The sequence below is a fragment of the Rhinoraja longicauda genome, chromosome 2 (assembly GCF_053455715.1).
Source record: "Rhinoraja longicauda isolate Sanriku21f chromosome 2, sRhiLon1.1, whole genome shotgun sequence".
NCBI lineage: Eukaryota > Metazoa > Chordata > Chondrichthyes > Rajiformes > Arhynchobatidae > Rhinoraja > Rhinoraja longicauda.
The window spans coordinates 68802541-68826798 of record NC_135954.1 but is presented as its reverse complement, the minus strand read 5'-3'; the positions used below and the strand labels follow the sequence as shown (position 1 = coordinate 68826798).

Below are 24258 nucleotides of genomic sequence, written 5' to 3'. Positions count from 1 at the left end.
TCTATCAGTTTTAACTGATGACTCAATTTATTTTAATTTGAACAATATGTTTTCATCAACCTTTTATATTAAATTAGTTCACTGCTTCCTTTTAATCCATAGGAACTTTTACTCTCGACTTGACACAACCCACTATTTTGTAACAGTGTCTTCCTCATTATTTCAAGTAATGCAATACAAAATAATTTTTGTTTTGCCAAATTTTGTTTTGCATTTCAACCTCTTAGCTCAGTCTAAGTTAAAACATCATCATTATGATGGATTTGGGTGAATCCACCAACACAGCCATGTGCAATGTATTAGGTTATTCACAGATAAACATATAATTGCATTAACTACTTTCTTTCAAAATTGTATTTTTTAAAGTAAGCGATCTGACAGAAATCATCATCATGAATTTTGCTCAGCTCTCCTCATTTACTCTGCAGGGAAACTGAGGAGTATCTCACCAAGTGGGATACAATGAGGCATCCAAATTCTGTCACCTATGAATAATTTCCTGCTCTCAGCTGGAGCACTGGAGGGAATACTAAGGAGAAGAATGATCGAGGTTAGTTCTGTTGTTTGCCATCCCCTGTCTTTTGCTTGAAGTATACGTGTGTTGATATTGGCCAAACCCAGGTTTTGTCTTTCATGCTTTTTACAGTTAGATAGTCTTTCAACATTAATTAATAATCCTCAAACAGTTGATCAATTGTGCAAAGTTCAGGAGGGGTTGATCTCTGCATTGGCATGCAATCAAAGCCTTCACAAAGGGAAAACCAGCTAAGAAAAATATAACAAGAAGAAAAAGCAAAGAGGTATCTGGTAGTAAAGTGTAGTTAAGGCAAACAATCACTTTAGCCATGGTCCTTCAGTATAACAGAGCAGGTGGGAAAAGGTCACATGCCCTTCTTCTGCTCTTATTTCTGGTGTTCATACATTTTTATGCACGTCAGGGTAAGGCTGTCATTTTGATTTCTTTACTGGGATTTTATTCTCGGGGAAAAAAACATGTTGTGTGTTGTTCTAATTCAGTTTGTCGGCCAATCTGTTTCAGTCAAAAATCCTCAATTTAAATGCCCCTGAGATCTGGCAATTTAAATTATTTCAAATCTATTTAACCAAAGGACAGCCAGACCAACAAGGAAAAATCAGACGGCTTTTGTCAGTGGCTGCTGCAAGACCTCAAAACCGAAATGCCTTAAAGCAATGGGCTGTCAAAAACTTTGGCACAATATAAAAATCTATCAAACTACACGTAATATATTCCTTGAAAAATGGACCTCATTCCACCCCAAGGAATTATTACCTCTACTGTGCCACAGTTATTTTCCACATGTATTTTAACCTCATAATATCTTTATCACTTAATAAGGCCAACTTTTTTTCACCGAGGTGGCAATGCTTGACATGTTTATTGACACTCTAATCCTGATGTACATTTGCAGAATTTAGGGGGGAAATTGGGTACTATCGCCCCAACCTTTGGACAATAAGTGAGCAATTCAAGTCTAAAATGATTGCATTAGTATTCAGCAAGTATGAATCATCCAATAATGCATGACCGAGAGAATGAGTGGAGGACAAGCTGCTGACAGAGTGAAGAGGAAGAGAAGAACTAATCGGTTTATGTAGAGTCCCCATATCTAAGCAATGGTACACTTGCTTTGCAGCCAGCATAATATTGATTTATTAAGTTGCTTTCTGGAGCGAGGGGATTGAGCATTGAAGGGAGCTTGAGGAAGGTTAGCCTATCCTGACTGGAGTTTGAAGGAAGGAGAGGTGATTTGCTTAAGACATGCAAGATTTTGATCGTGATTAACAATTTAAATGCTGAGATGCTGTTTCCTCCAGCAGGAGGACACTGTCTTTCAGGAGGTTGTTGATGCTTAAACTTCGAGTATATTCAAGGCTGAGCTGAACAGATGTTCGAATGTTAATAGAATCAAGAAGATTGGGATTGGACAGGAAATTGAGCATGAAGTACTCGATCAGCATACTTCAAAAGTGAAGTACATAACCCTTGTACATAACCCTTGTACATCATCCTTGTACATCACCCTTGTACATCACCCTTGTACATCACCCTTGTTCATAACCCTTGTACATAACCCTTGTACATCACCCTTGTTTCTATTCTTTTTTCTACGTCTTTAAGGAAGAAAATTTCTCGGGGGGGGGGGAGCACATCCACTCAGGAGTTGAAAGACCAATCTCCCTACCTGAAGTTCAGAGGAATTACATGCAAGATGTCTGCTCTTCCATAAGATGGTCGAAAGCTTCAGGTTCCTAGGAATAAATATCAGCAGCAATATGTCCAGGACCAGTAACATCGAAGCTATGACCAAGAAAGCACGCCAACGCCTCCTCTCCCTTAGAAGGCTTAGGAAGTTTGACATGTCTTCTACAACCCTCACTAGTTCCTACAAGTGCACCATAGAAAACATCACAACCTGGTTTGGGAACAGCTCCATCCAAGATGCGAGAAATTGCAGAGTTATGGACATAGCCCAGACCATCACACAATCCAGCCTCCCTTCCATTGACTCCATCTACACCAGCAAGGCCGCCAGCATAATCAAGGACCACTCTGACCCCAGTCACTCCCTCTTCTCTCCTCTCCCATCAGGCAACAGGTACAGAAGTTTGAAATCACATACCTCCAGATTCAGAAAGATTTTCTTCCCAGCAGTTATCAGGCTACTTAATGGTCTTCTCATCAGCAAGAATGTGGTCCTGACCTCCCATCTACCTCATTTGAGACCTTTGAACTATCTTTAATCGGACTTCATCGGAACTCAGTGTTATATTTTGTACTGAATAGTGTCATCTTTATCCTTTATCTGTGCATTGTGGAATGGCTTGATTGTATTCATGTATTGTCTTTTCATTGACTGGATAGCATGCAAACAAAAGGTTTTTGATGTACCTCCGTGTATGTGACAATAATAAACGAAAGGAAAACATCATTCATTTTTTCACCCGATGCAACCTACCTGTCAGTTACTATTAAAGTAAGCAAGATTATGTACTTTAAGCATCTCATTGCTTTCCGACTAGAGCAAAAGGAAAATGCAGCTTTTCACAGTTTTCTTTCCATTATTTAAAGAAGTCATCAAAACTCAAGATCTAAAAATAAATGACTTTTATTCTCTCTTCACAAAGGCTAGAGACCAAAGGTAATGGCTTGATGAGGATTACTGTCACACCTCTGAAGCAGGACGTGTTAGCGTGCTCACATATTGCTTCACAGACACAGAATGGCAACTCTGCCTGTTTTTTTCCTTAAATAATTCTCCTCAGATACCTAGGCGTTGTATGGCCAGAAGCACTAAATCAACATAAGGAAACCCTGCCAGTGGTCATCATCCTGCATGAGCCAGGTGTGAAAGTTGCATCTAAGCTACCATGACAAACCAAAGACTGAATCCTAGACAACAGAGTACCTGCTGACTATGTGGTCAATGTCTGGTACACAGCCAATCATCACATGGACAACAAGCATACAATGAAAGATGAAATACAAAAAATATAATGGAGCTACACAGCAGCATCTATAGAGAAAGAAGTAATAAACTTCTTGAACATGACATTGATGAAGATATCAGCACTTGTATAGGGAAAAAGATGCAGCAAGCATACATGCCCCTCAGTGAGTAGGGGCTATCCCTGTAGCCGTGAGACACTTTTTTCTGATGCAGCCAAAACTATAACCTACCCCCCACTGCTGTCAAACATTGCTGATCACATAATGTTTTTGATGACACAACTTCATTCTGTACATGCCGAGAGATATAGCAGTAAGGTTTGCAACTATGTTAAATGTTAAAATATAGCGAAGCATATGAATGTCTTGATTGATAGTGATTCTTGGCATGGTGAATTTACAACTGTTTTTTTCTCTCCTGGTTTCCGATTTTCCTCCAGTGTTTCCATCTACCCACTGTCCCTCCGTCTGCTTCAACATTGCTCTCCTCGCCTTCCTTTCCACCATCTGTAGTCCTTTGTCTTCTTCACTTATCATATCTAACCTTTGTGACTATCTTCACTCTTCTCTCCCACAACTGACCTAGTTGTCCACCCACCACTCCTTACCAGGAACCTCTTGTCACTTTACTACATCTTGCCCCACTCCTTCCCTCACCTATTTCTACCAGGTTTCTCCCTGCTACTCCAGTCTTGAAGAGGGGTCCTGATTGAAAATATCATCTGCCCATTTCCCTCCACAGATGTTGCCTCACCGACTGAGTCCCTCCAACAGTTTGCTTTTCGGCTCTAAATTCAAGAGTTGCAGGCTTTAACACATGATATTGACTGCCCAACACACCCAGAGTTGGTGATCTGGTTGAAGAATGGCTCCCATCTGAAATGTCACCTATCAATGTTCTCCAGTGATGCTGCCTGACCCGCTGAGTTACTGCAGCACTTTTTTTTGTAAACCAGCATCTGCAGTGCCTTGTTTCTACACCAATCTGTTCTAATTGGACATGAGAATCATTATAATAAAGCATCAGTTGGCTTGATGTCTATTTTAGCATGAATGGTCCATCTGTCAGTTTACTTGCAGTAATAAAATGCAGAGAAGTTAACCACAGCTTTGGTGAGATAAAACATTGGCAAGATTTGAAATAAATAATACAAAACTGTTTCAGACAAGTTAAAAATAAACTAATCTCTATTTAGATGAGGTAGATTTACCACATCATTGTCATATTAAAAATAAAATCAGAGTTGCTAATTCTGCTATTTTAGTGGAGAAACTGACATACATATATATCAGAGTTCTAAAACCTTTTGACTGCATTCAAAATGCCACTGCACTACTAATCACTGGAATTGCCCCTGTAAACCATTTGCAATAGTGCAAGAACAAAGCTGAAAAGGTTCTAGCAATTAGGGGCAATAGTGGTTATTGCTGCTCAAACTCTCCTTCGAGGCGTTCCTTTTCTTTCCCCTCCATTTCTTCCAGCTATCTATTTTGTAGTAAGAATTGGTCCATTATTAGGGAAAATAAATTATGTCTCTACCATGCTGGAATGTAAAGCATAATTACTTTTCTAGACCAGTACCTCCCTGTGCCAAGGCAAATATGGTCCTCTGCATCGTATAAATGTTCCCAACCACACAATATCAGATCAAGACAGGTTGTAAGTATAAATTTTTTAACTAACATCTGTTGAAAGTTTACTCAGAAAATGATCATATGTTTGTTCAGAAAACAACTCAAGGCAGAAAATCATAGTGATTATAATTCTATACTAAGACACCAAGTTTAAAAACCCACTATAATCTAACATTTGTGTTTGTGATCCATTTTAAATTAAAGGTCCTGACAAGAATGAGGCAAGATGTCCACAAACGTATGTCAGCCACATTGCACAAACATATATCTGGCAAGCTGACCAAAAATAGTTGTGAAAATTAGAACTGCATGGCAATATTTATACACAAGCCCTTTTCATCATCCAATCAGATTTCTTTCGAAGGCCCATCACAAAGTTTGTTCCACATAATTTAAAAATCTACATCAATGCTCTTATGAGTTTCTGACTCATCTATTTATCAATAGACACTGTAAATAAGTGTATATTGTGTCATGTGAAAAAAAAGTGTTTTTTTTTCACTGATTAAATGGAACAAAATTGGTTACTTATTTTTTAAATGTTGCATATCTGCCTTGATTTAAATTTAGTTCAGTTAGAAACTGCATGGAAACAGGCCTGAGGGCCCACCGAGTCAACTCGACCTTTTAACATTAGTTATATGTTATTCTACTTTCTCACCCACTCCCTATACACTAGGGGCAGTTTTACAGAGGCCAGTTAACCTACAAAGTCACACGTCTCTGGGATGTGGGAGGAAACTGGAGCACCCAGTAGAAATCCATTCAGTCACAGGGAGAACGTGCAAATTCCACGCAGACAGCACCTGACATTAGGATCAAACCCAGAACTCTGGCACTGTGGGGCTGCATCTCTATCAGCTGTGCCACTGTGCTTTCATGTTTTTGCTTCTGGCATGCCTTATTTTGCAGAACCTGTTTCTGAAATGTGTATCCAAAGGCAAAGCTTTGCATTCAAAAGTATTGAAATTACTTCCATCAGCCTGATCCAATAAAGAAAAATAAATGCTTCTGTTACTTTACATTAATTCCATTGTATGAAAATTACAGCTATTGTTCATTAAGTTGAATCAAGCATAGTGGGCATTTAATTCCTAAGAAACGAATGTTGTTGTGGTAATGATGAATGGAATTGTGCAATCCACAGCCACAATGCTATTATACTGCCCTTAGCTGCTGTTAGATCCTTACAATTGAGCTGAGTAGAATGATTCACTGTCCAAAATAGGTTTTTCTGAAATCCTCAGAAATAAACCCAATGTCTGATCTCTTATTCCTGTCTCGTTGGTGACTAATTACATCACATTTTGTTTTTCACTCATTTTCTAACATGGGCAATAACATTAATTCCATTTGAAATTAACTCTGCATAAACTGCAGCCTTTCTACAATTCTGGCCCCAAAATTCAGACATGGCACACCCTTCATTCCTCTGACTTGAAAATCTATCCCACATGCCTCTGCTCCACCATCAGATGCTGTTTGAACGTATTACTAAGGAACCATTTTTATTGCCTCGACTCAACTTTTTCTTTCATTTATTCAGTTCTTCTTTTAATGCCAGGTGTTCCCTTCACCATCTCTCCAACAATAAAGTATTCTGAAGTGTTACCCCAGGTGGGGAATTTTGAGCAATCTCATGATTTTAATCAGGAATTGATGTAAGGTAGTAGATGCAATTGTGTTGGGACAACTGAATGAACAGAATAACAGACGGGGTGCCATCAGGTGGGCTTCTTTATCCTAGAAGGTGTTGAACTTCTTGAGATTAACTGGGGAAGGTAGAGTTTGATTTAGAAAGGTGAAGTATAGAAAGTATATCAGAATAGATTTGGAAGGCTGAGAAACTGTTAAGTTTGGTCCAAACAAAAAAAAACATTAGAAGTGCAAAAGTTATCAAAAATGGTGATCATCTTGGTCCTGTATTCCCAGAAGCAAAAATAAATTCATGTTATCTACATTTTAGAATATAATTTATTTAGTAAATTAAAAAATAAATAGGTTATACTCATACTAATAACATTTTCCAACATTTTGATTTCAAACATTTGTTTCACCGGGAATGAATAATCCACTATTCACCATGATCAGCTGGTCAGTGTTGCACTGGACCTGTAATAATTGGAGGATGGGTACTTAAAAATGTATTATTATTAAAACCAAGGTCACAAATTGTCACTGAGAAGAACCAAGTGTCATTAATTGATTCATCAAGCTCCATTCTAATTCACATTCTAATTCTGATTCTAATTCATTCCACAAGGCATCAACTAATTTATCAGCCAACAAAAGCTACACATACTGAAAATCCAAAACAAATACAAATGCTACCATTTTCTGCTTTCACCAGAATGTGTCTGGCTCTCAGCTAAGTCTTCGGATGGAATTCCAGGATGATTCATAAACAAAAGCCATACTTTCTTTGAGAGAACATTTGAAGGAACATTCTATATCCTCCTACTTTCTCACAATAATTCTTACACAAATATTTCTACCCACCTGTAGAGGATTCTCCTTTCCCTCTTCTTTCACAAGCAGAATAACCAAGCACAGGAAATTAATATCATCTCTCAAGTGTGTAAGAGAATTATTATTGACATCTTAACTGTTTATTAAGAAAAGGAATAATGTCGAGAAGCGTTGGAAAAATATGAACCAACAAAAGTTTAAATATCAACCATTCCAACCACAAATTGATGCAAATGCTGAGATGCACATCATTTAAACCCAAGTAATCTATCATGGGAATTGACATGAGGAAGATGGTATCTTTTGAATTGTATGCAAAAGGATAAGGTGATAAATGCACAAAAATGCTTACCATTTGACTAACTATATGAGTTATTCAAGTTTTTCATTATCATACCCAAACTGGTCTATGATACATAAAACAAACATTAAACATTGTAATTTGTGGTTACATTATTGTCATCACATTTATTATGTTATTGATAGAAGCATTAAGTGTCACAATCTCCTACCTTGTTGATTGATAATTAATGGCAAAAATTCCCAGGTCCCACATTTTGTTTTGAAAGAGAAAATATTTATGGGTACTTTACGAAGAGTAATTATCAAAGCACAGTGAGTTGCATGAACTTATTGATTAATCATGAACATTATTTAAAAAAGGTTTAAAAAAGAATGAAGAAGGTATGTGAGATTATATGTGTTATTATATGTAAACATATTAGTGCAACCACATTGAGAAAATATAAACCAATGTTGCTCAGTTTTTGATAGATTTACAAAACAGCTATTATAACCAAGCCAGGGGATAGCGTTTGCAGCTTTCAACAATTGAGCATCATATTGTACACCCATTAAAGAAACAATTTAGTAAAAAGGTTTATGTCTGATCTTAAGCATGATCATTCATCTATGTTTTGGCTCACATTCTCATTGACTTATACAAGTCCTGACTTTAAAATCTTATTTATAATAGTGCTATGAAATATTTGAAAGAGGTTTTAAAATTAATTATAGAAGGATCTTATGCACTAAAACAAATGCAAACAAATCAGAAATGCAATGAAATCAGGAAAAAAAATCTCTGCAACTGACAGACATGAGCACCATTTGAAAGATTGAGGTTAAGTGCTCACTTACGTCTTTTCTTGTAAAGAACTGCTCATTAGAGATCTTGACGTTCCCCGTCATCACAATATTACGTGTTGTCAAAAGCTACAGGCATATACACCAAATAAAAAAGCGAGCCATTGCCATGTACTGTGTTGGTTTAGTGAAGAACAAATAGTAAGAACTTAGAAGAGGATCCAAATTGAAAATTGTTTCATGTAACTGCACAATGACTAACTGATAACTATAACATCAAACTGTTCAGACTTTTAACTATTCGTAAACTGATCAAATCTCTTAGGGATCAAACTAGATATTGAGATGCAAATGAGACCAGTTCACAATTATACAAATAACAGTTACATTCTTAGGAAAGGTTTTTACAGTGTTTCAGTCAAAAAGTGGAGTTCTTTGATGAGGCTGGAATCTGGAGCAAAAAAAACAAACTACTGTGGAACTCAGTAGTGTTTGTAAAGGCAAAGGATAGTTGATGTTTTGGGTCGAGTACCTTAGGTATTCTGCTTGGGTAGCTTACAACCCAACAATATGAATGTTGAATTCTCCAATTTTAGATAATTTGCCAAAAAAACTCCCACCTCTTCTCTGCTCCCCACTTGTACTCACACCCACTCATTTCTCTGGCCTAACAATTCACATCCTGATATCATACCATCAATCCTGAGATCATAGCTTTAGTTTTTTCTGGCCTTTGTCCAACCACCTACCTATCAACCCCCCCCCCCCCCCACCCACGTATCCATCTAGCATTTTTTAGGCATTGATCTGCTCCTCCTCCTCTCTTCTAGCTTTCTTCTCCCACACCACAATCAGTCTGAGGAAGGGTCCTGACCTAAAATATCACCGATCCATGTTCTTCAGAGATGCTGCCTGACCCACTAAATTACTCTACCACTTTGTAGCTTCAAAATTAGATTGGTAGAAGGAGTCAGTTGGTACTGGTCTGTAACCAGTGGTGTGCCACAGGTATCTGTGCAGGGTTGTTTCTGGTCTATATTCATGATCTTAATGACAATATATTTAACGTGGTTAGAAAAGTACACCAAAATTGGCAAGATAGTGGACAGTTTGAAAAGCTATCTATGTTTTCAAAGGTTTCTGGATCAACTAGGGAAGAGAGATAAGGAACGCCAGGTGAATCTGTCTCGGACAAGTTTGACATGAGGCATTTTGGAAAGCCAAACTTGACAGGGCTTTCCCAGTAAATGGGAGGGCCCTGAAGAGTGTTGTAGTACTGAGACATTGGGGTACAAGTACATAGTTCTCTGAAAGTGGCCAGGGTGGTGAAGAAGGTATTTGGCACACTTGCCTTCATTGGTCAGGGGGCTGAATACAAGAGTCAGGACATCATGTTATAACTGTGCAAATTGTTAGTGAGACTAAACATGGTGTACTGCGTGCAGTTCTGGTCACCCAACAATAGGAAGGATATCATTAAACTGGAAGAGGTGCAGAGAAGATTCAGCAAGATGTTACCAGGACTGAAAGACTTGAATTAAAAGGACAAGCCGGATAGGCTAAGTGTTTCCCTGGAGCATAGGTGGCTAAAGTGTGACTTTACAGAACTATACAAAATCACGAGAAGCACAGATAAGATGAATCATCAGTCTTTTTCCCTGGGTAAAGGAGTCCAGAATTAGAGGGCAAGGGTTTAAGGTGAGAGAGGAAAGTTTTAAAGGAAACCTGAGGGGCAACTTCCTCACACAGAGGTGGTGCATATATGGAATGCTTTTTAGTTTTTATTTTAGTTTAGAGATACAGCATAGAAACAGGTTCTTCGGCCGACCGAGTCCGCACCGACCATAAACAATAGGTGCAAGAGTAGGCCATTTGGCCCTTCGAGCCAGAACCGCCATTCAATGTAATCATGGCTGATCATTCACAATCAGTACCCAGTTCCTGCCTTCTCCCCATACCCCATGATTCCGCTAGCCCTAAGAGCTCTATCTAACTCTCGTTTGAATGCATTAAATCGGCTTCCACTGCCTTCTGAGGCAGAGAATTCCACAAATTCAGAACTCCCTGTGTGAAAAAGTTTTTCCTCATCTCATTTCTAAATGGCCTACCCCTTATTCTTAAACTGTGGCCCCTGGTTCTGGACTCCCCCAACACTGGGAACATGTTTCCTGCATCGAGCATGTCCAATCCCTTAATAATTTTATATGTTTCTATAAGATCGCCTCTCATCCTTCTAAATTCCAGTGAATACAAGCCCTGTCGCTCCATTCTTTCAACATATGACAGTCCCGCCATTCCCTTAATCCTGGGAATTAACCTCATGAACCTACGCTGCACTCCCTCAATAGCAAGAATGTCCTTCCTCAAATTGGGAGACCAAAACTGCACATAATACTACAGGTGTGGTCTCATCAGGGTCCTGTACAACTGCAGAAGGACCTCTTTGTTCCAATACTCAACTCCTCTCATTATGCAGGCCAACATACCATTAGCTTTCTTAACTGCCTGCTGTACCTGTATGCTTACTTTCAGTGACTGATGTACAAGGACACCCAAGTCTCGTTGTACTTCCCCTTTTCCTAACCTGACACCGTTCAGATAAAAATCTACCTTCCCGTTCTTGCCTCCAAAGTGCATAACCTCACAATTATCCACAATACACTGCATCTGCCATGCATCTGCCTACTCATCCAACCTGCCCAAGTCACTCTGCATCCTCATAGCATCCTCTTCACAGTTCACACTGCCACCCGATCCCCAGACATTAACACCATCCTACACACACTAGGGACAATTTACAATTATACCAAGCCAATGAACCTAAAACCTGTATGTCTTTGGAGTGTGAGTGGAAAGCGTAGATCTTGAATAAAACTCACACGGTCACTGGAAGAAAGTACAAACTCCATACAGCGAACACCCCTGGTCGGGATTGAACCCGGGTCTCTGGAGAATGGATATTTAAAGAAAAAAATAATAATTTAGAAAAATGATGTGCATGAGTTTTGACAACCTCAGGATTTTGTTATCTTGTTTTGGAAGTGTGAATAAATTCAAACAACTTTACCTCTGTAATGTTAAGCTGTAACACTGACAATGGTTCATGTTCATTTGGTAGTTATTATGAGTAGTAAAGGCAACTTCACATCATTACTTCATATGTACCACAATTATGTTTTGCGATTAAATGTGCAAAATGATGTTTTAAAGTTTTAAATGTGGTTATTGTTATCGTCATTTTTTTTGGTTAAAGTTTTGAATTTCCCACACAGGCCATCTGCTATCACAATAGGAACAGACAAAAACCTGGAACCGCACACACGAAAAAAAACAATATTTACACATTCTTAAATTAGATACTTGCCCAGAAATTACATGGGGACTATCACTAGTTGCTTGCTCTAATATTGGCAGAATACCAGAGAAATGCTACAGTCAGCTGTTTGTTCTGTTTCTCCAGGGTTTCCACCATTCTCTTGCCAAATTTACAGCAGGAGACAATGGAAGTCCCATGACATTTCAGACCTGGTATGTTCAGTTCCAATTTAACATATAAATTATACATCTGTGCATTTTTAATTATTATTCTTGTCTTTTTCTCTGCAATGTAGTAATTTATTAAAGAAATTCATGCACTACTGTTTTTCTAAGTGGTGAGTGGGAAGTCTTTTGTTTGCTGAACTTTGATTATATGATTGCAACAGTCTGAACAAAGAATATCATATTCATGTTAAAACTCTGCTTTGTTTTTTTTAACATTATTATTGTTGTTGTCACTGTTATCATTATCATTATTCTGCGAATACTTTTGAGTTCAGGCAGAAAGACCAAATCTGCTCCAAAAAGGTTAAGATAACACAGCACTGATTAGAAAAGGAGACACATGTTATTACAAACCTTTCACTAACACAAATGTATTCATGTGAACAAAGTCATTTGTTGATTTTCCATTGAATTCAAAGTTATATTAGGGTGAGGCATAATTAAATGATCCTGTACCAGAAAATGCCACATGAATATTATTGTGATTAATGCACAGAAAAATCAGAACTAGGTATATGTGTTTGTTTTTGCCTTGTGGACTTTTAATTTACTCAGGGGCACTTTCATAAAATGATTACAAGTTGCTTGATAAAAAGCAAGTCCTCCAACAACAAGCAACTGAAAGTCTGCGCAGTGTGCATGAGTGGAAAGGCAGCAGCAGAGATATTTTACCCAACTTGTATTTTAAATGTATTGGACTGGGTTTTCTGGAAATGCTGTGCTGCAGAATCTAAAGACTCCACAAAATGTCATTCAAAGTGTAATTGAAAGTATGCGGTTGTAGATGAATCCCTTCTACTCTGTCATCTTCAATCTGCCATGTAACTGACACAGATCACTGACTTGTTCTTTTACAAGCACACGCTGACTGGAAATGATGTTGTCCTAGGTAATAATCAAAGTGGGGACAAAGACAGAGGATATCTGCCGGTGCCTGAGGCAAACATAAAACTAAATATTACTGAAGTGTTACCGTGCACAGAATATAAGTTTCTCTTTTTGAAGAGGCTACCTAACCACCTGCCCTACAATTTCCACCATTTTCAATTTTAATTATGAAAATAATATATTTCTAATCAGTGACCTGCGATTTTAAAGCCTTCTACAGTATATGTTGGTCAGCAGGTTAAGTAACACGACATCTATTCAACCAGTTTGCCGGACGAATCTTCAGTATGAGATGTACAAATATATTTTACATCTAGGAATGACTTTGTTGAGTTCCGGTGAAATGTTAAAATGTTAAAAATCTCAAATCTGACCCCAAACATTTGCTAAACAGTTGATTACTAGGTTAAGTGGGGCTGTGAATGGTGAAGATAAGCCACTAATCCTCACCGAGGATTTTCCATGTTTCAATAAAGTTGGACAGTTTCACATTTAACCAAATTTTGGGTTTGATCTTTATTGGCTGCTTCACGCCTTTGGAAATGATCAACAACTGAAAGGAGGTTTCAGCTTGAAGGAATGTGGCATTACAGCACTGGTCATGGACCAGGGGGCACAGATGTGCTTCCCCACCCCTGAAATCCCCACCCTTGCCTTAGATCACACTCCGCAAGCATCATCAAGCATTGTACCTCCCATAGGGTCATAATTGGAACCCCTAAGAATGGAATCTCACCATGCCACTGCTAACAAGCAGATTTAAATTTTTAGACTTTAGACTTTAGAGATACAGCGCAGTAACAGGGCCTTTGGGCCACCAAGTCCCCACAGACCAGCGTTCACCCCTTATACTCATGCTATCCTACCCACTAGGGACAATTTTACTGAAGCCAATTAACCTACAAACCTGCACGTCTTTGGCATGTGGGACGAAACTGTACCACCCAGAGAAAACCCACGCAGGTCACGGGGTGAACGTACAAACTCCATATATACAGCACCCATAGTGAGGATTGAACCTGGGTCTCGGGCACTGTAAGGCAGCAAATGTGCCACTTGTGAAAGGCCTTCAACTATGGAATGTGCCTTGGACCTCTTCATTTGTTGTCAATGGGGAGCTGGAGTTGTATGAGCAACAATGACAGGTGTAGCCATTTATTTAACTTTTACTTTGCCCAAAACTGCTTTGTTATTGCTGCTATTAGCAGGATTCATAAGGTAACATGTTTGGAAAGAATGAAAAATCAGAAAAATGCCTAAACACAACATGTCTGAACGCAAACCCAGCCTCGAGAATCTTTTCCTCAAGAAAATACAATCTGTCGGGTTAACTTAGTAAGTCGAGCAGCAACTGTGGAGGGAAAGGAAATGTTAACCTTTTCGGTCAAGACCCTGTGTCAGGATTGAGAGCAGAGAGGGAAGATAGCCAGTATTATGAGAGGAGGCGGAGCAAGCTGTGCCAGTAGGTGATTGGTGGACCAAGGATGGATACAGGATGACTTTAGGCTTTAGCCCACAGCGGTAGAGTTGCTTCCTGCGTTCCTCCAGTAGAGTGTTTGGTGGTCACAACCACTGTGATAGCAAACCCCCAATGGGCAGTAAAATAGATTTATTTTCTGACCATTATGCACAAAGGGTCTTCAGAACCGTTGTCTAATCAAAGCATACCTCACTTTATCTGGTATTCCTCAAAAGGAGGCATGTCAAAGGGGGTCATGAGCTAACCAGCCTGTCAATTTCTTCAAGAGGTACATATTGTTCCAAAAATATCAGCAAAACTAACTGTTATGAACAAAGAAACCAGTTGGCTGACTGGAGTGCCCAATAAAATGTCTGATTCTGCAGAGGACTTGAGGATACACTCTTTGTCCATGTGTTTTACAATGTACAATTCCAACAATTGTGGGAAATGATAGAGACTGGATTAAGCTATTAGAGAAACCTGAAATAAATGCTTCACCTCAGCAACTCAGCAACGGCAGTCACAATTATCTCCAAATTTCAGCACCAGGCCTGGTAATACAAGGAAGAGGAGTAAAAATAAGGAACTGCAGACGTAGAAGGGTCCTGACTCGAAATGTCACCTATCCATATTCTCCATAGATGCTGCCTGACCCGTTGAGTTACTCCAGCACATTGTGTCCTTTTTTGAAGAGGAGGAGTAATCATTCAACCCTATGTGCCTGCTCTGACACTCAATGTGAACATAGGCTAATCCTCCACCAAGGCGTCACTTCTTTTACACACACCGTGTATCCCCTGATTCCCTTAGAACCTAAAAACCTCTAACAATCTCACTCTTCAATTACAAATCCACTATTTAAAATAAAAGGATATTGTTATTATGACACTTAATGGTTTCTGGGTGTCTGAGAGGAAAAAAAAGGTTTAACGGAATCATTATAGAGGATATAATGTTTCTCCTTCCTCTGTTGGCTTTTCAATGTATGTGGTGCTGGGAGCTTTAAGGACATCCAGTGAAATATTATTCCCTGCTAGCAGAAGGAAGAAGATAGTGACACCATGAGGGCACAGATTACATTTCTGCCTGTGGAACCTTACTGAATACAAATTCAGTAAAGCATTCGACAAGGCTCCGCATGGTAGGCTGCTCTGGAAGGTTAGATCACGTGAGATCCAAGGAGAGATAGCTGAATGGGTAGAAAATTGGCTTCATGGAAGGACGCAGAGGGTGAAGGTGGAAGGTTGCTTCTCAAACTGGAGGCCTGCGACTAGTGGTGTGCCTCAGGGTTCGGTGCTGGGCCCGTTACTGTTTGTCATCTACATCAATGATTTGGATGAGAACATACAGAGCAAGATTTGCAAGTTTGCAGATGAATCAAAAGTGGGTGGTTTTGCAGATAGTGAAGATGGTTATGACAAATTGCAGCAGGATCTTGATTGATTGGCCAAGTGGGCTGAGGAATGATTAATGGAACTTAATACAGAGAAATGTGAGGTGTTGCATTTTGGGAAGTCTAACATGGGCAGGACCTACACAGTAAATGGTAGGGCTCTGGGGAGTGTTGTAGACAAGAGGGATCTAGGAGTGCAGGTGTATGGTTCCTTGAAGGTGGAGTCGCAGGTAGATAGGGGTGATCAAAAAGGCGTTTGGCACATTGGCCTTGATCAGTCAGAGTATTGATGAGAAAAGTTGGGAGGTCATGTTGCATTTGTGTAAGACGTTGGTGAGGCCACAACAGGCCAAAATGTTCTGTTCCTGGCATGTGTTATAGGAAAGATGTTGTCAAGCTGGAAAGGGTACAGAGAAGATTGACAAGAATGTTGCCAGGGCTAAATGATCTGAGCTATAGGGAGAGGTTGATTAGGCTGGGACTCTATTCCTTGGAGCACAGGAGGATGTGTGGTGATCTTATTGAGGTGGATAAAATCTTGAGAGGAATCGATTGGGTAGATGCACAGAGCCCCTTGCCCATAGTAGGTCAATCAAGGACCAGAGGACATAGGTTTAAGGTGACGGGGAAAAGATTTAATAGGAATCTGAGGGGTAACTTTTTCACACAAAGGGTGGAGGGTGTATGAAACAAGCTGCCAGAGGAAGTAGTTGAGGCAGGGACTATCCCAACATTTAAGAAGCAATTAGAAAGGTACATGGATGGGACAAGTTTGGAGGTATATGAACCGAACGTGGGCAGGTGGGACTAGTGTAGCTGGAACATGTTGGCCGGTGTGGGCAAGTTGAGCTGAAGAGCCTGTTTCCACACTGTATCACTCTAGGACATGATGACTCTAAATGGCTCCCATGTTTGTAACTACACAGCAGAAGGACTTCTTTGCTAGTAATGTACTTTTGAGATCCTGCATCATGAGAAACACCAAACAAATTGAAGTCTTTCTTTTTGTTTTACTTACAGCAGGCTATTTATTGCACAAACAATGAACCATTTTATCTGGAAAGTTACTCTTGAGTCAAATCTAACTAAGTACATTGTTCCAGAACAAAAAAACTTTCAACAGATATTAGATTTTTATAAAATAATGTATTTTCAGCTTTGGCAGACTTCTAAATTAAGTCAATGTTAATACAAAACAATAAATATTAAACAAAATAAAATAGACCTGTGTTTTGGGAGCTAGCTAGCCACTTACCAAGTTTTATTCACAAAAGTGCTTTGTTTCTATACAGTACACTTAACATAGTCTGTGTAATGATAATTGCAGTTACTGCAATGGTAAGAATACGAGCACCTGTACAATGACTTTTCATGCAGACATATTTCATGTAATTCACTCAAGGGTGATTTTTAATGAATGACCCAACCAGTAATGCATGTTTGCTGCACTCTCCTTGTAAGATCAACAGGCAAGTATTAACAAGGGCCAGGAATGAAGATGTTTAGTTTAGTTTAGTTTATTGTCACGTGTACCGAGGTAGAGTGAAAAACTTTTGTTGCATGCTATTCAGTCAGCAGAAAGACAATACATGATTACAATCAAGCCATTTTGCAGTGTATAGAGACATGATAAAGGAATAATGTTTAGTGCAAGGTAAAGACTGCAGTCCGATCAAGGATAGTCCAAGGGTCACCAAAGAGGTAGATAGTAATTCAGCACTGCACTCTGGTTGTGGTAGGATGATTCAGTTGCCTGATAACAGCTGGGAAGAAACTTTCCCTGAATCTGGTGGTGTGCGTTTTCACACTTCTATACCTTTTGCCTGAAGCGAGAGGGGAGAAGAGGGGCTGCCCAGAGTACGACTCACCCTTGATTATGCTGCTGACCTTGCTGCGGTAGTGTGAAGTCTAAATGGAGTGAATAGAATGGAGGTTGGTTTGTGCGATGGTCTGGGCTGCTTCCACAATTTGCTGGAATTTCTAGCGGTCTTGGATGGAGCTGTTCCTAAACCAAGTTGTGATACATCCTGATAAAATGCTTTCTATGGTGCATCTGTAGAAGTTGGTGAAGAAGTTGGTGTAGAAGATGTTGCCATGAATTTAGAGGGAGAGGGATTCCCAAGGTAGTAGAGTCTAATGTTTTCTTATTGGTTCTAGAGAAAAGCCCATTCTATTCCTCCTGTCTACCAGGAGACAGAATAAATAAAACTATTTGACTCTTGTGAGCCTCTTCCAGTCCACCTATTTTATCAAAAAGGTTCAGGTAAGATTGCAATTGAGCTCTGATAAAATTGTAAGAGCTAGATTGAACACTTCACGCAGGACACCAAAAATTATGATAAAATCTCCTCACAGGGCAAAAGAGAAAGGCAGCTGAATCAGAAGTGATAAATCATTTTGTAAGAAATAAGACCACGAGTAGGACCTCGAGCCTGCTCCACCATTCAATAAGTTCATTCAATAAATTCTTCTCATTGACTTTCAAACCCTATGCCTAAAAACCTTAATTTCCTTACTGATTTTAAAAAAATCTCAGCTTTAAATATACACAAGGATTCACTTTCCACAGCTTCCTCAGACAAAGAATTCCAAAGACTCAAAATCCTTTAGAGGAAGAACAATTCTCTCATCGTAGTCTTAAATGGGGCAACGGCTAATTCTGAAGCAATGCACGATGGTCCTCGACACGCCCACAAAGCAAAACTTCAATGTCCAGATTATTGTGTTTCATTAACATCACCTTTCACTCTTCTAAACTCCAATGACTATAGACCTGACTCATACAACCCTTCCTCACAAGGCAATCCCACCATAGATAGGATAATCTGACTGAGCATTCTCTGTAAAGCTTCCATATAATTAACCTTTCGTTTAATAAGGGATATGAATAAGCACACTGAAACCTAGATGTGCTCTCACCATCATCTACAATTACCTTCCTTACAATTCCACCAATTTTCTGTAATCTTCCAAATCAAACCACGTACACTTCCATCCAAATTATTCAGACAGATTACAGATGACAAAGGTCGCAGCATTGATTCATGTAGAACACATGGACCTCTAATCAGAAAAGCATCCCGTTATATTGCCTTCTCTTTTCTATGATCAAACCAATTTCAGATCCAATTTACCAGCTCCCTGTAGATCCCATGTGACTTATTCTTATGGGTCAGCCTACAGCGAGGGGCCTGGTCAAATGCCTCACTAAAGTTAATCTAGACAATATATTTACTAGCCGATCTTCAACAATCATCTTCCTCACCTATTCAAAAATCTCAATCAAATTTGTGAAACAGGACCTCTCCCACTTAAAGCCATACTGACTATCTCTAAGAAGTCCATGCTTTCCCAAATTAAAGAAAATCCTAATAAACAATCTCCAATAATTTACCTAACACTGGGGTAAAACTTGCTAGTCAATAATTTTCTGGTTTGGCCCTGTTGCCCTTCTAAAACAAAGGAACAACACTCGCCCGTTTTGCCTGAATCTTTCACTGGTAAGTCTATTTTTAAATGTCAACAGGAACTGGTTAGAAGAATTTAAAGAAAGCTTTTTAAATAATTGCACAATGATATTACTGACAGTAATTACTAACTTAAATAATTACCTTTTAAAATATAATAATCTAGGAATACGTTAAAACATGCAGTTTTTCAATTTTTAAGAAAAATGTTAAAAGGTTATTCGTTACTTCACTTGATGAATTGTTCCATATCATCGAATGTTTCCATTAATTTTAGATGCATTACAGATTAAAAGATATCTGAGCTATGTGCCAATGATCCATTCCATTTGACGTGACATTGTTTTCTAAAGGATTTGCTCCTTTAATATATTTGCTCCTTTTTTATATATTAATTCAAGGGATGAGGGCTGAGCGAGTATTTAATTGCCCATCCCCAGTTGCCCTTGAAAATAATTTTATATTATATTAAGTGTATATGTATGTTGATCATTATCCATCAAAAATGTTAAAAAGCTGTTTACTGATATGCTAACATTGTTTTGTATTAAATTAAACAGAAGGTACATGTGCATTCTGACTGGTACTTTGCAACAAATTGTTAGCTTTCCTTGATGCCTTTTGTGAAGGCATGTTAGAACCACAAAGCCACAACCGTCATCTTCAATTATTTAGTAATAAATTTACAACCTCAGTATGTTAGTGACAGAAGGAGCTTTGCATTTCTTTCCCTCTGCAGAATAACCAGTATATATGAGTAACTTCAAGTCAGCCTGCTACCTCAGACTTACTATCAATTGTTTTGCAGAAATTCTAACCAGCAGCTAAATATTTTTCTGTCTTATTCATGGTGGTTTAAATGTTCCAAGTGTACAAGCATCGTATTTGAAATATATTTTGCTTGGGTCGGCGTCTAGAGTTGGCAGAAACCACTTTGTTGAAGTCATTATTAAACAACATTTGTAACATATGTTTTGCACTCACCAAACTACAGAGAGACAATAAATTTATAGACCTCAATCAAAAGTGACAGTTGAAACTTCATTCTGTTTATACAGTCCTGCAGATTTTTTTTTAAAGCAATGTGTAGAAAAGATAATGGAGGAGAAAAGCAAATTAAAATAATCTTTGTCCAAAATGAAGGAACAATATTTTTTAACGGTCTCTATTAATTAAAGTGAAATAAATCTGAATCTGAGTCAGCCTCAAATCTTCCAAAGCAAAATTGTGTTGAGTGTGCCAAGTAAACGCGAACACTTCTGCCAGCTTTCAATTATCAAAATGACGTAAGTGACGTAAGTGTCAAACTTATATGCACATGCTGTGAAACATAGAAATCAGCAAGTTACACACAGATTTCAGAAGCTGCCCCCCATGACACAGGATCCAAATATCAATTCATTTCAAAGTGAATGGTGGGGAACAATAGAAGAAACAGAGTCAATGTTTCAAGGTTGATGACTTTTCATTAGAACAGGGAATGGTTAAAAATCAAATAAGTTTGAAAGAAAAAGGAAGGTGAATTTGGAAAATGTGGATTGGGGAAGAGAGCAAAAGGGAAGTCAGTATTGAAGCTGAAGGCAGGAGAGATGATAAAAGGAATAATAATCCAGGGTGAGCAAAGATGGATCAAATAAAAGTTAGAAAAGGATCTCTCTGGAGGAGGTATAAATGCAGAGTAATTGTCTGAAATTATCACAATGCTTTCACACCCTCCCCTTTCCCACTACCAAAGTCAGGTTAGGGTTCCCTTTTCTCTCACTTTACAGCACATAATCTTCACATACTCTGCAATATCTAGCACCTCCAAATGTGCTGCCACCAAGAGATGCATCTTGCCCACTCCTTCTCTTTCAGTACTTCGAAGGAAACATTTCCTCACCTTTTTCTTCACCTTTGGCCATTCTCCTTCCCACAACACCATCCTGTACAACCATAGGAGATGCCCTATTACCCCATCCCTATCTACCAAATCCGGTCCCAAAACAAACCTTCCATGTTATTTACATGGTACAAGCATAAGTTTAATATACTGCAACCAATTATCACAATATCTTCTCAGCTGAATGATTACAAGAAATAATAATATCCAAATGCTATCCATTAAATATTCAGCTCTAAGGACATTGTTATATTGAATTCACATTTCCATTCCCAAATCTTCCTTTAACTGTGATTATGCTTGAAAGTTATACAACATCGCACTTCTTTTCAACAGCAAAACTTTGACTGGCAGGGTTGTTAGCAGTTACAGCACTTACCCTATTTGCCTGTTGGTAGAAGGTGCTTGCGTGATGACTGAATTGGAAGTTGGCGAAGGCATAGATTGCTGATTTACAATTCCGGTGTCATGGTTTGGCATCCGAGTGGGAGGTATCTGATGAACTGCTTGACCTGACATTGCCCCTTGCACTGACCCATGCACTGATATGTTCTGGAAAAAAAACAAATATGTTGATAACAATGCAAAAACAAATGATGTAAAGAAAAGGTCAGCCTTCTATTATCTATGTAACATTGCAAAAAATGCAAAGTGTTTACAAACCCACTTAGCGTGTAACATGTTGAACAGCATTTGGGGGAGAGAAACAAAAAGTCAAAGTCTCAGTCAAATGACTCTTCATCTGAACTATAAAAGTGAGAAGACAAACATATTTTAAATTATAAATTGGAAAGATAGGAAGGAATGGTGAGAAGAAGTAATGTCTCTGTTAGAGTGCAGACCAAAGTTATCGAGATAGCAATTACACAATAAACCAGCAGTTAGAGAGAAATGTGGAAATCAAAAATGAATTAAAACAGAAACGTTGAGTCACATCAGTGGAAAGAAACAATCAAAATGGTGGCTATCTGAAATTGTTAAATTCAATATTAAGTCCTGAGGGATGTAACATGCCCAGATGGAAGATGAGATATTGTTCCTTGAGCTTACATTAGATCTCGTTGAACACTGGAAGTGAAAGACTGAGAAGAATTGATTGACTGGCTGATTGATTCATTGAAAGATACAGCATGGAAACAGAGCTTTTGGCCCACCGAATCCACATTGACCATCGATCACCCGCTCATATTAGTTCTATGTTACCTCACTTTGGTATCCACTTCCCACACACTTGGAGCAATTTACAGAGACCAATTAAGCTAAAACCAAGCCATCTTAGGGATGAGGAAGGAAACTGGAACACCTGGAGAAAACCCAAGCAGCCAAAGGGAGAACATGCAAACTCCCCACAGACAGCATCCAAGGTCAGGATTGAACCCAGGTCTCTAGCACTGTGAGGCAGCAGCTCTACCAGCTGCTCCACTGAGCTCCTCATGGTGATGGAGAATTAAAATGGCAATTGAAAGCTCAGATTTATCCTTGCTGAATGGAGGTATTCTGCAAAGCAATCGTCTTTTCTGTGTTTGATTTCTACAGTATAGTGACAATCACATGCAATATACTAAGGTGGAAAAAGAACAATTGAATGAAGTTTCACCACTGTTTTGAGCCCAAGATGATGAAAAGTATTAAGATAAAGGTATGTGTCAATATTTTCAACAGTTGTATGAGGAAGGGTTATGTAAAGGGAACTAGTTGGTGAGGATATTGGCGGAGGCAGGAGAGCAAACCAGGGAGTCACAGAAAGAATGGCCTCTTCAGAACAGTGAAAGAGAAAAGGGGAAGATGTATCTAGTGGTGGAATCTTATTATGATGCTCCATTGAATGAGATGACTCGTAGGGTAGAAAGAGTGGACAAAATAAACCAATCTTTACTCTGCCTAGAGTAGAGGGAGTGAACGCAGAAGTGCAGTAAATAGAGGAGATACTGTTGAGAAGTCTTTTGACTATGCTAGAAGAAAAGTTCAAGAGAAGAAGAAGACACATTCAAGGCACTGGTGTGGGAAGTCTCATTATCAGAGCACTTATGAAGAGATGGAAAAGATAAGAGAATAGCATGGAATCCTTATTAAAAGAAAAGCGAGTCATGAAAGCTATGGGAGTCAGTGGGTTTATATTGAATATTAGTCACTAACCTATTCCCCAAGATAGAGATTGAGATGTCAGAAATTGACAAGCAGATGAATAGCTCATGATCTACCTGAATAATGCTGGACATCAAGATTTTGTTAAAATTGCCAAGATGACTCAGTTTTCTGCTCTCTTTACTCTTCCCAACACTCTAAACCATCCACTTCACCTCTTCCTAATGCACAAACATTGCCTGAGTAGGTGTGGAGTTTCCAAGGTGGGTCTCTTGTCGGAATTGTATACAATTTTTGTAAATCTTCTGTTACATTTCATAACAATCTATTGGGCGAAACTTCAAAATGAACCAAGAGCAGAATGTAGTCAAAATATACAGCAGGATATAGCTCAATTACAGAAATGGGTGGTGAAATGGCAAATGGAGTTTAATCTGAGCAAGTGTGAAATGTTGCACAGGAGGTTGAATGTAAGGGGAAAGTATACAATTAATGGCAAAACCTGAACACCATTTATACACAGAGGGATCTTGGGGTCAAAGTCCATAGCACCCCTGAAAGCAGTAATACAAGTAGATGATGGTAAATAGATAGTGACAAAGAAGAATATGGTATGTATGGCTTTATTGGTCATGTATAAGATTCAGGAAGTCATGTGAAGGCTTTGGAGAGGGTACACAAGAGGTTTACGAGAATGTTCGCTGGATTAGAAGGTATTTGCTATGAGCAGAGGTTGGACAAACTTAGATTGTTTTCTTTGATGAATTGGAGGCTGAAATGCAACTTGATAGAACTATATAAAATTATGAGCAGCATAGATAGGGTGACAATTAGAATCTTTTTATCAAAGTGGATATGTCAAAGACAAGAAAGCATAGC

General features: G+C 38.8%; 1 protein-coding gene across 1 annotated transcript in view; it reads right to left on the bottom strand.

Annotated features, from left to right (window-relative positions):
- The window catches only part of creb5b (cAMP responsive element binding protein 5b), a 318546-nt gene that overhangs the window by 198036 nt on the left and 96252 nt on the right, over nt 1–24258 (bottom strand). The window contains exon 8 of the mRNA XM_078420628.1: nt 21674–21846. Within this exon, the coding sequence (XP_078276754.1) occupies nt 21674–21846 (173 nt within the window). The remainder of the gene's footprint in view (nt 1–21673; nt 21847–24258) is intronic.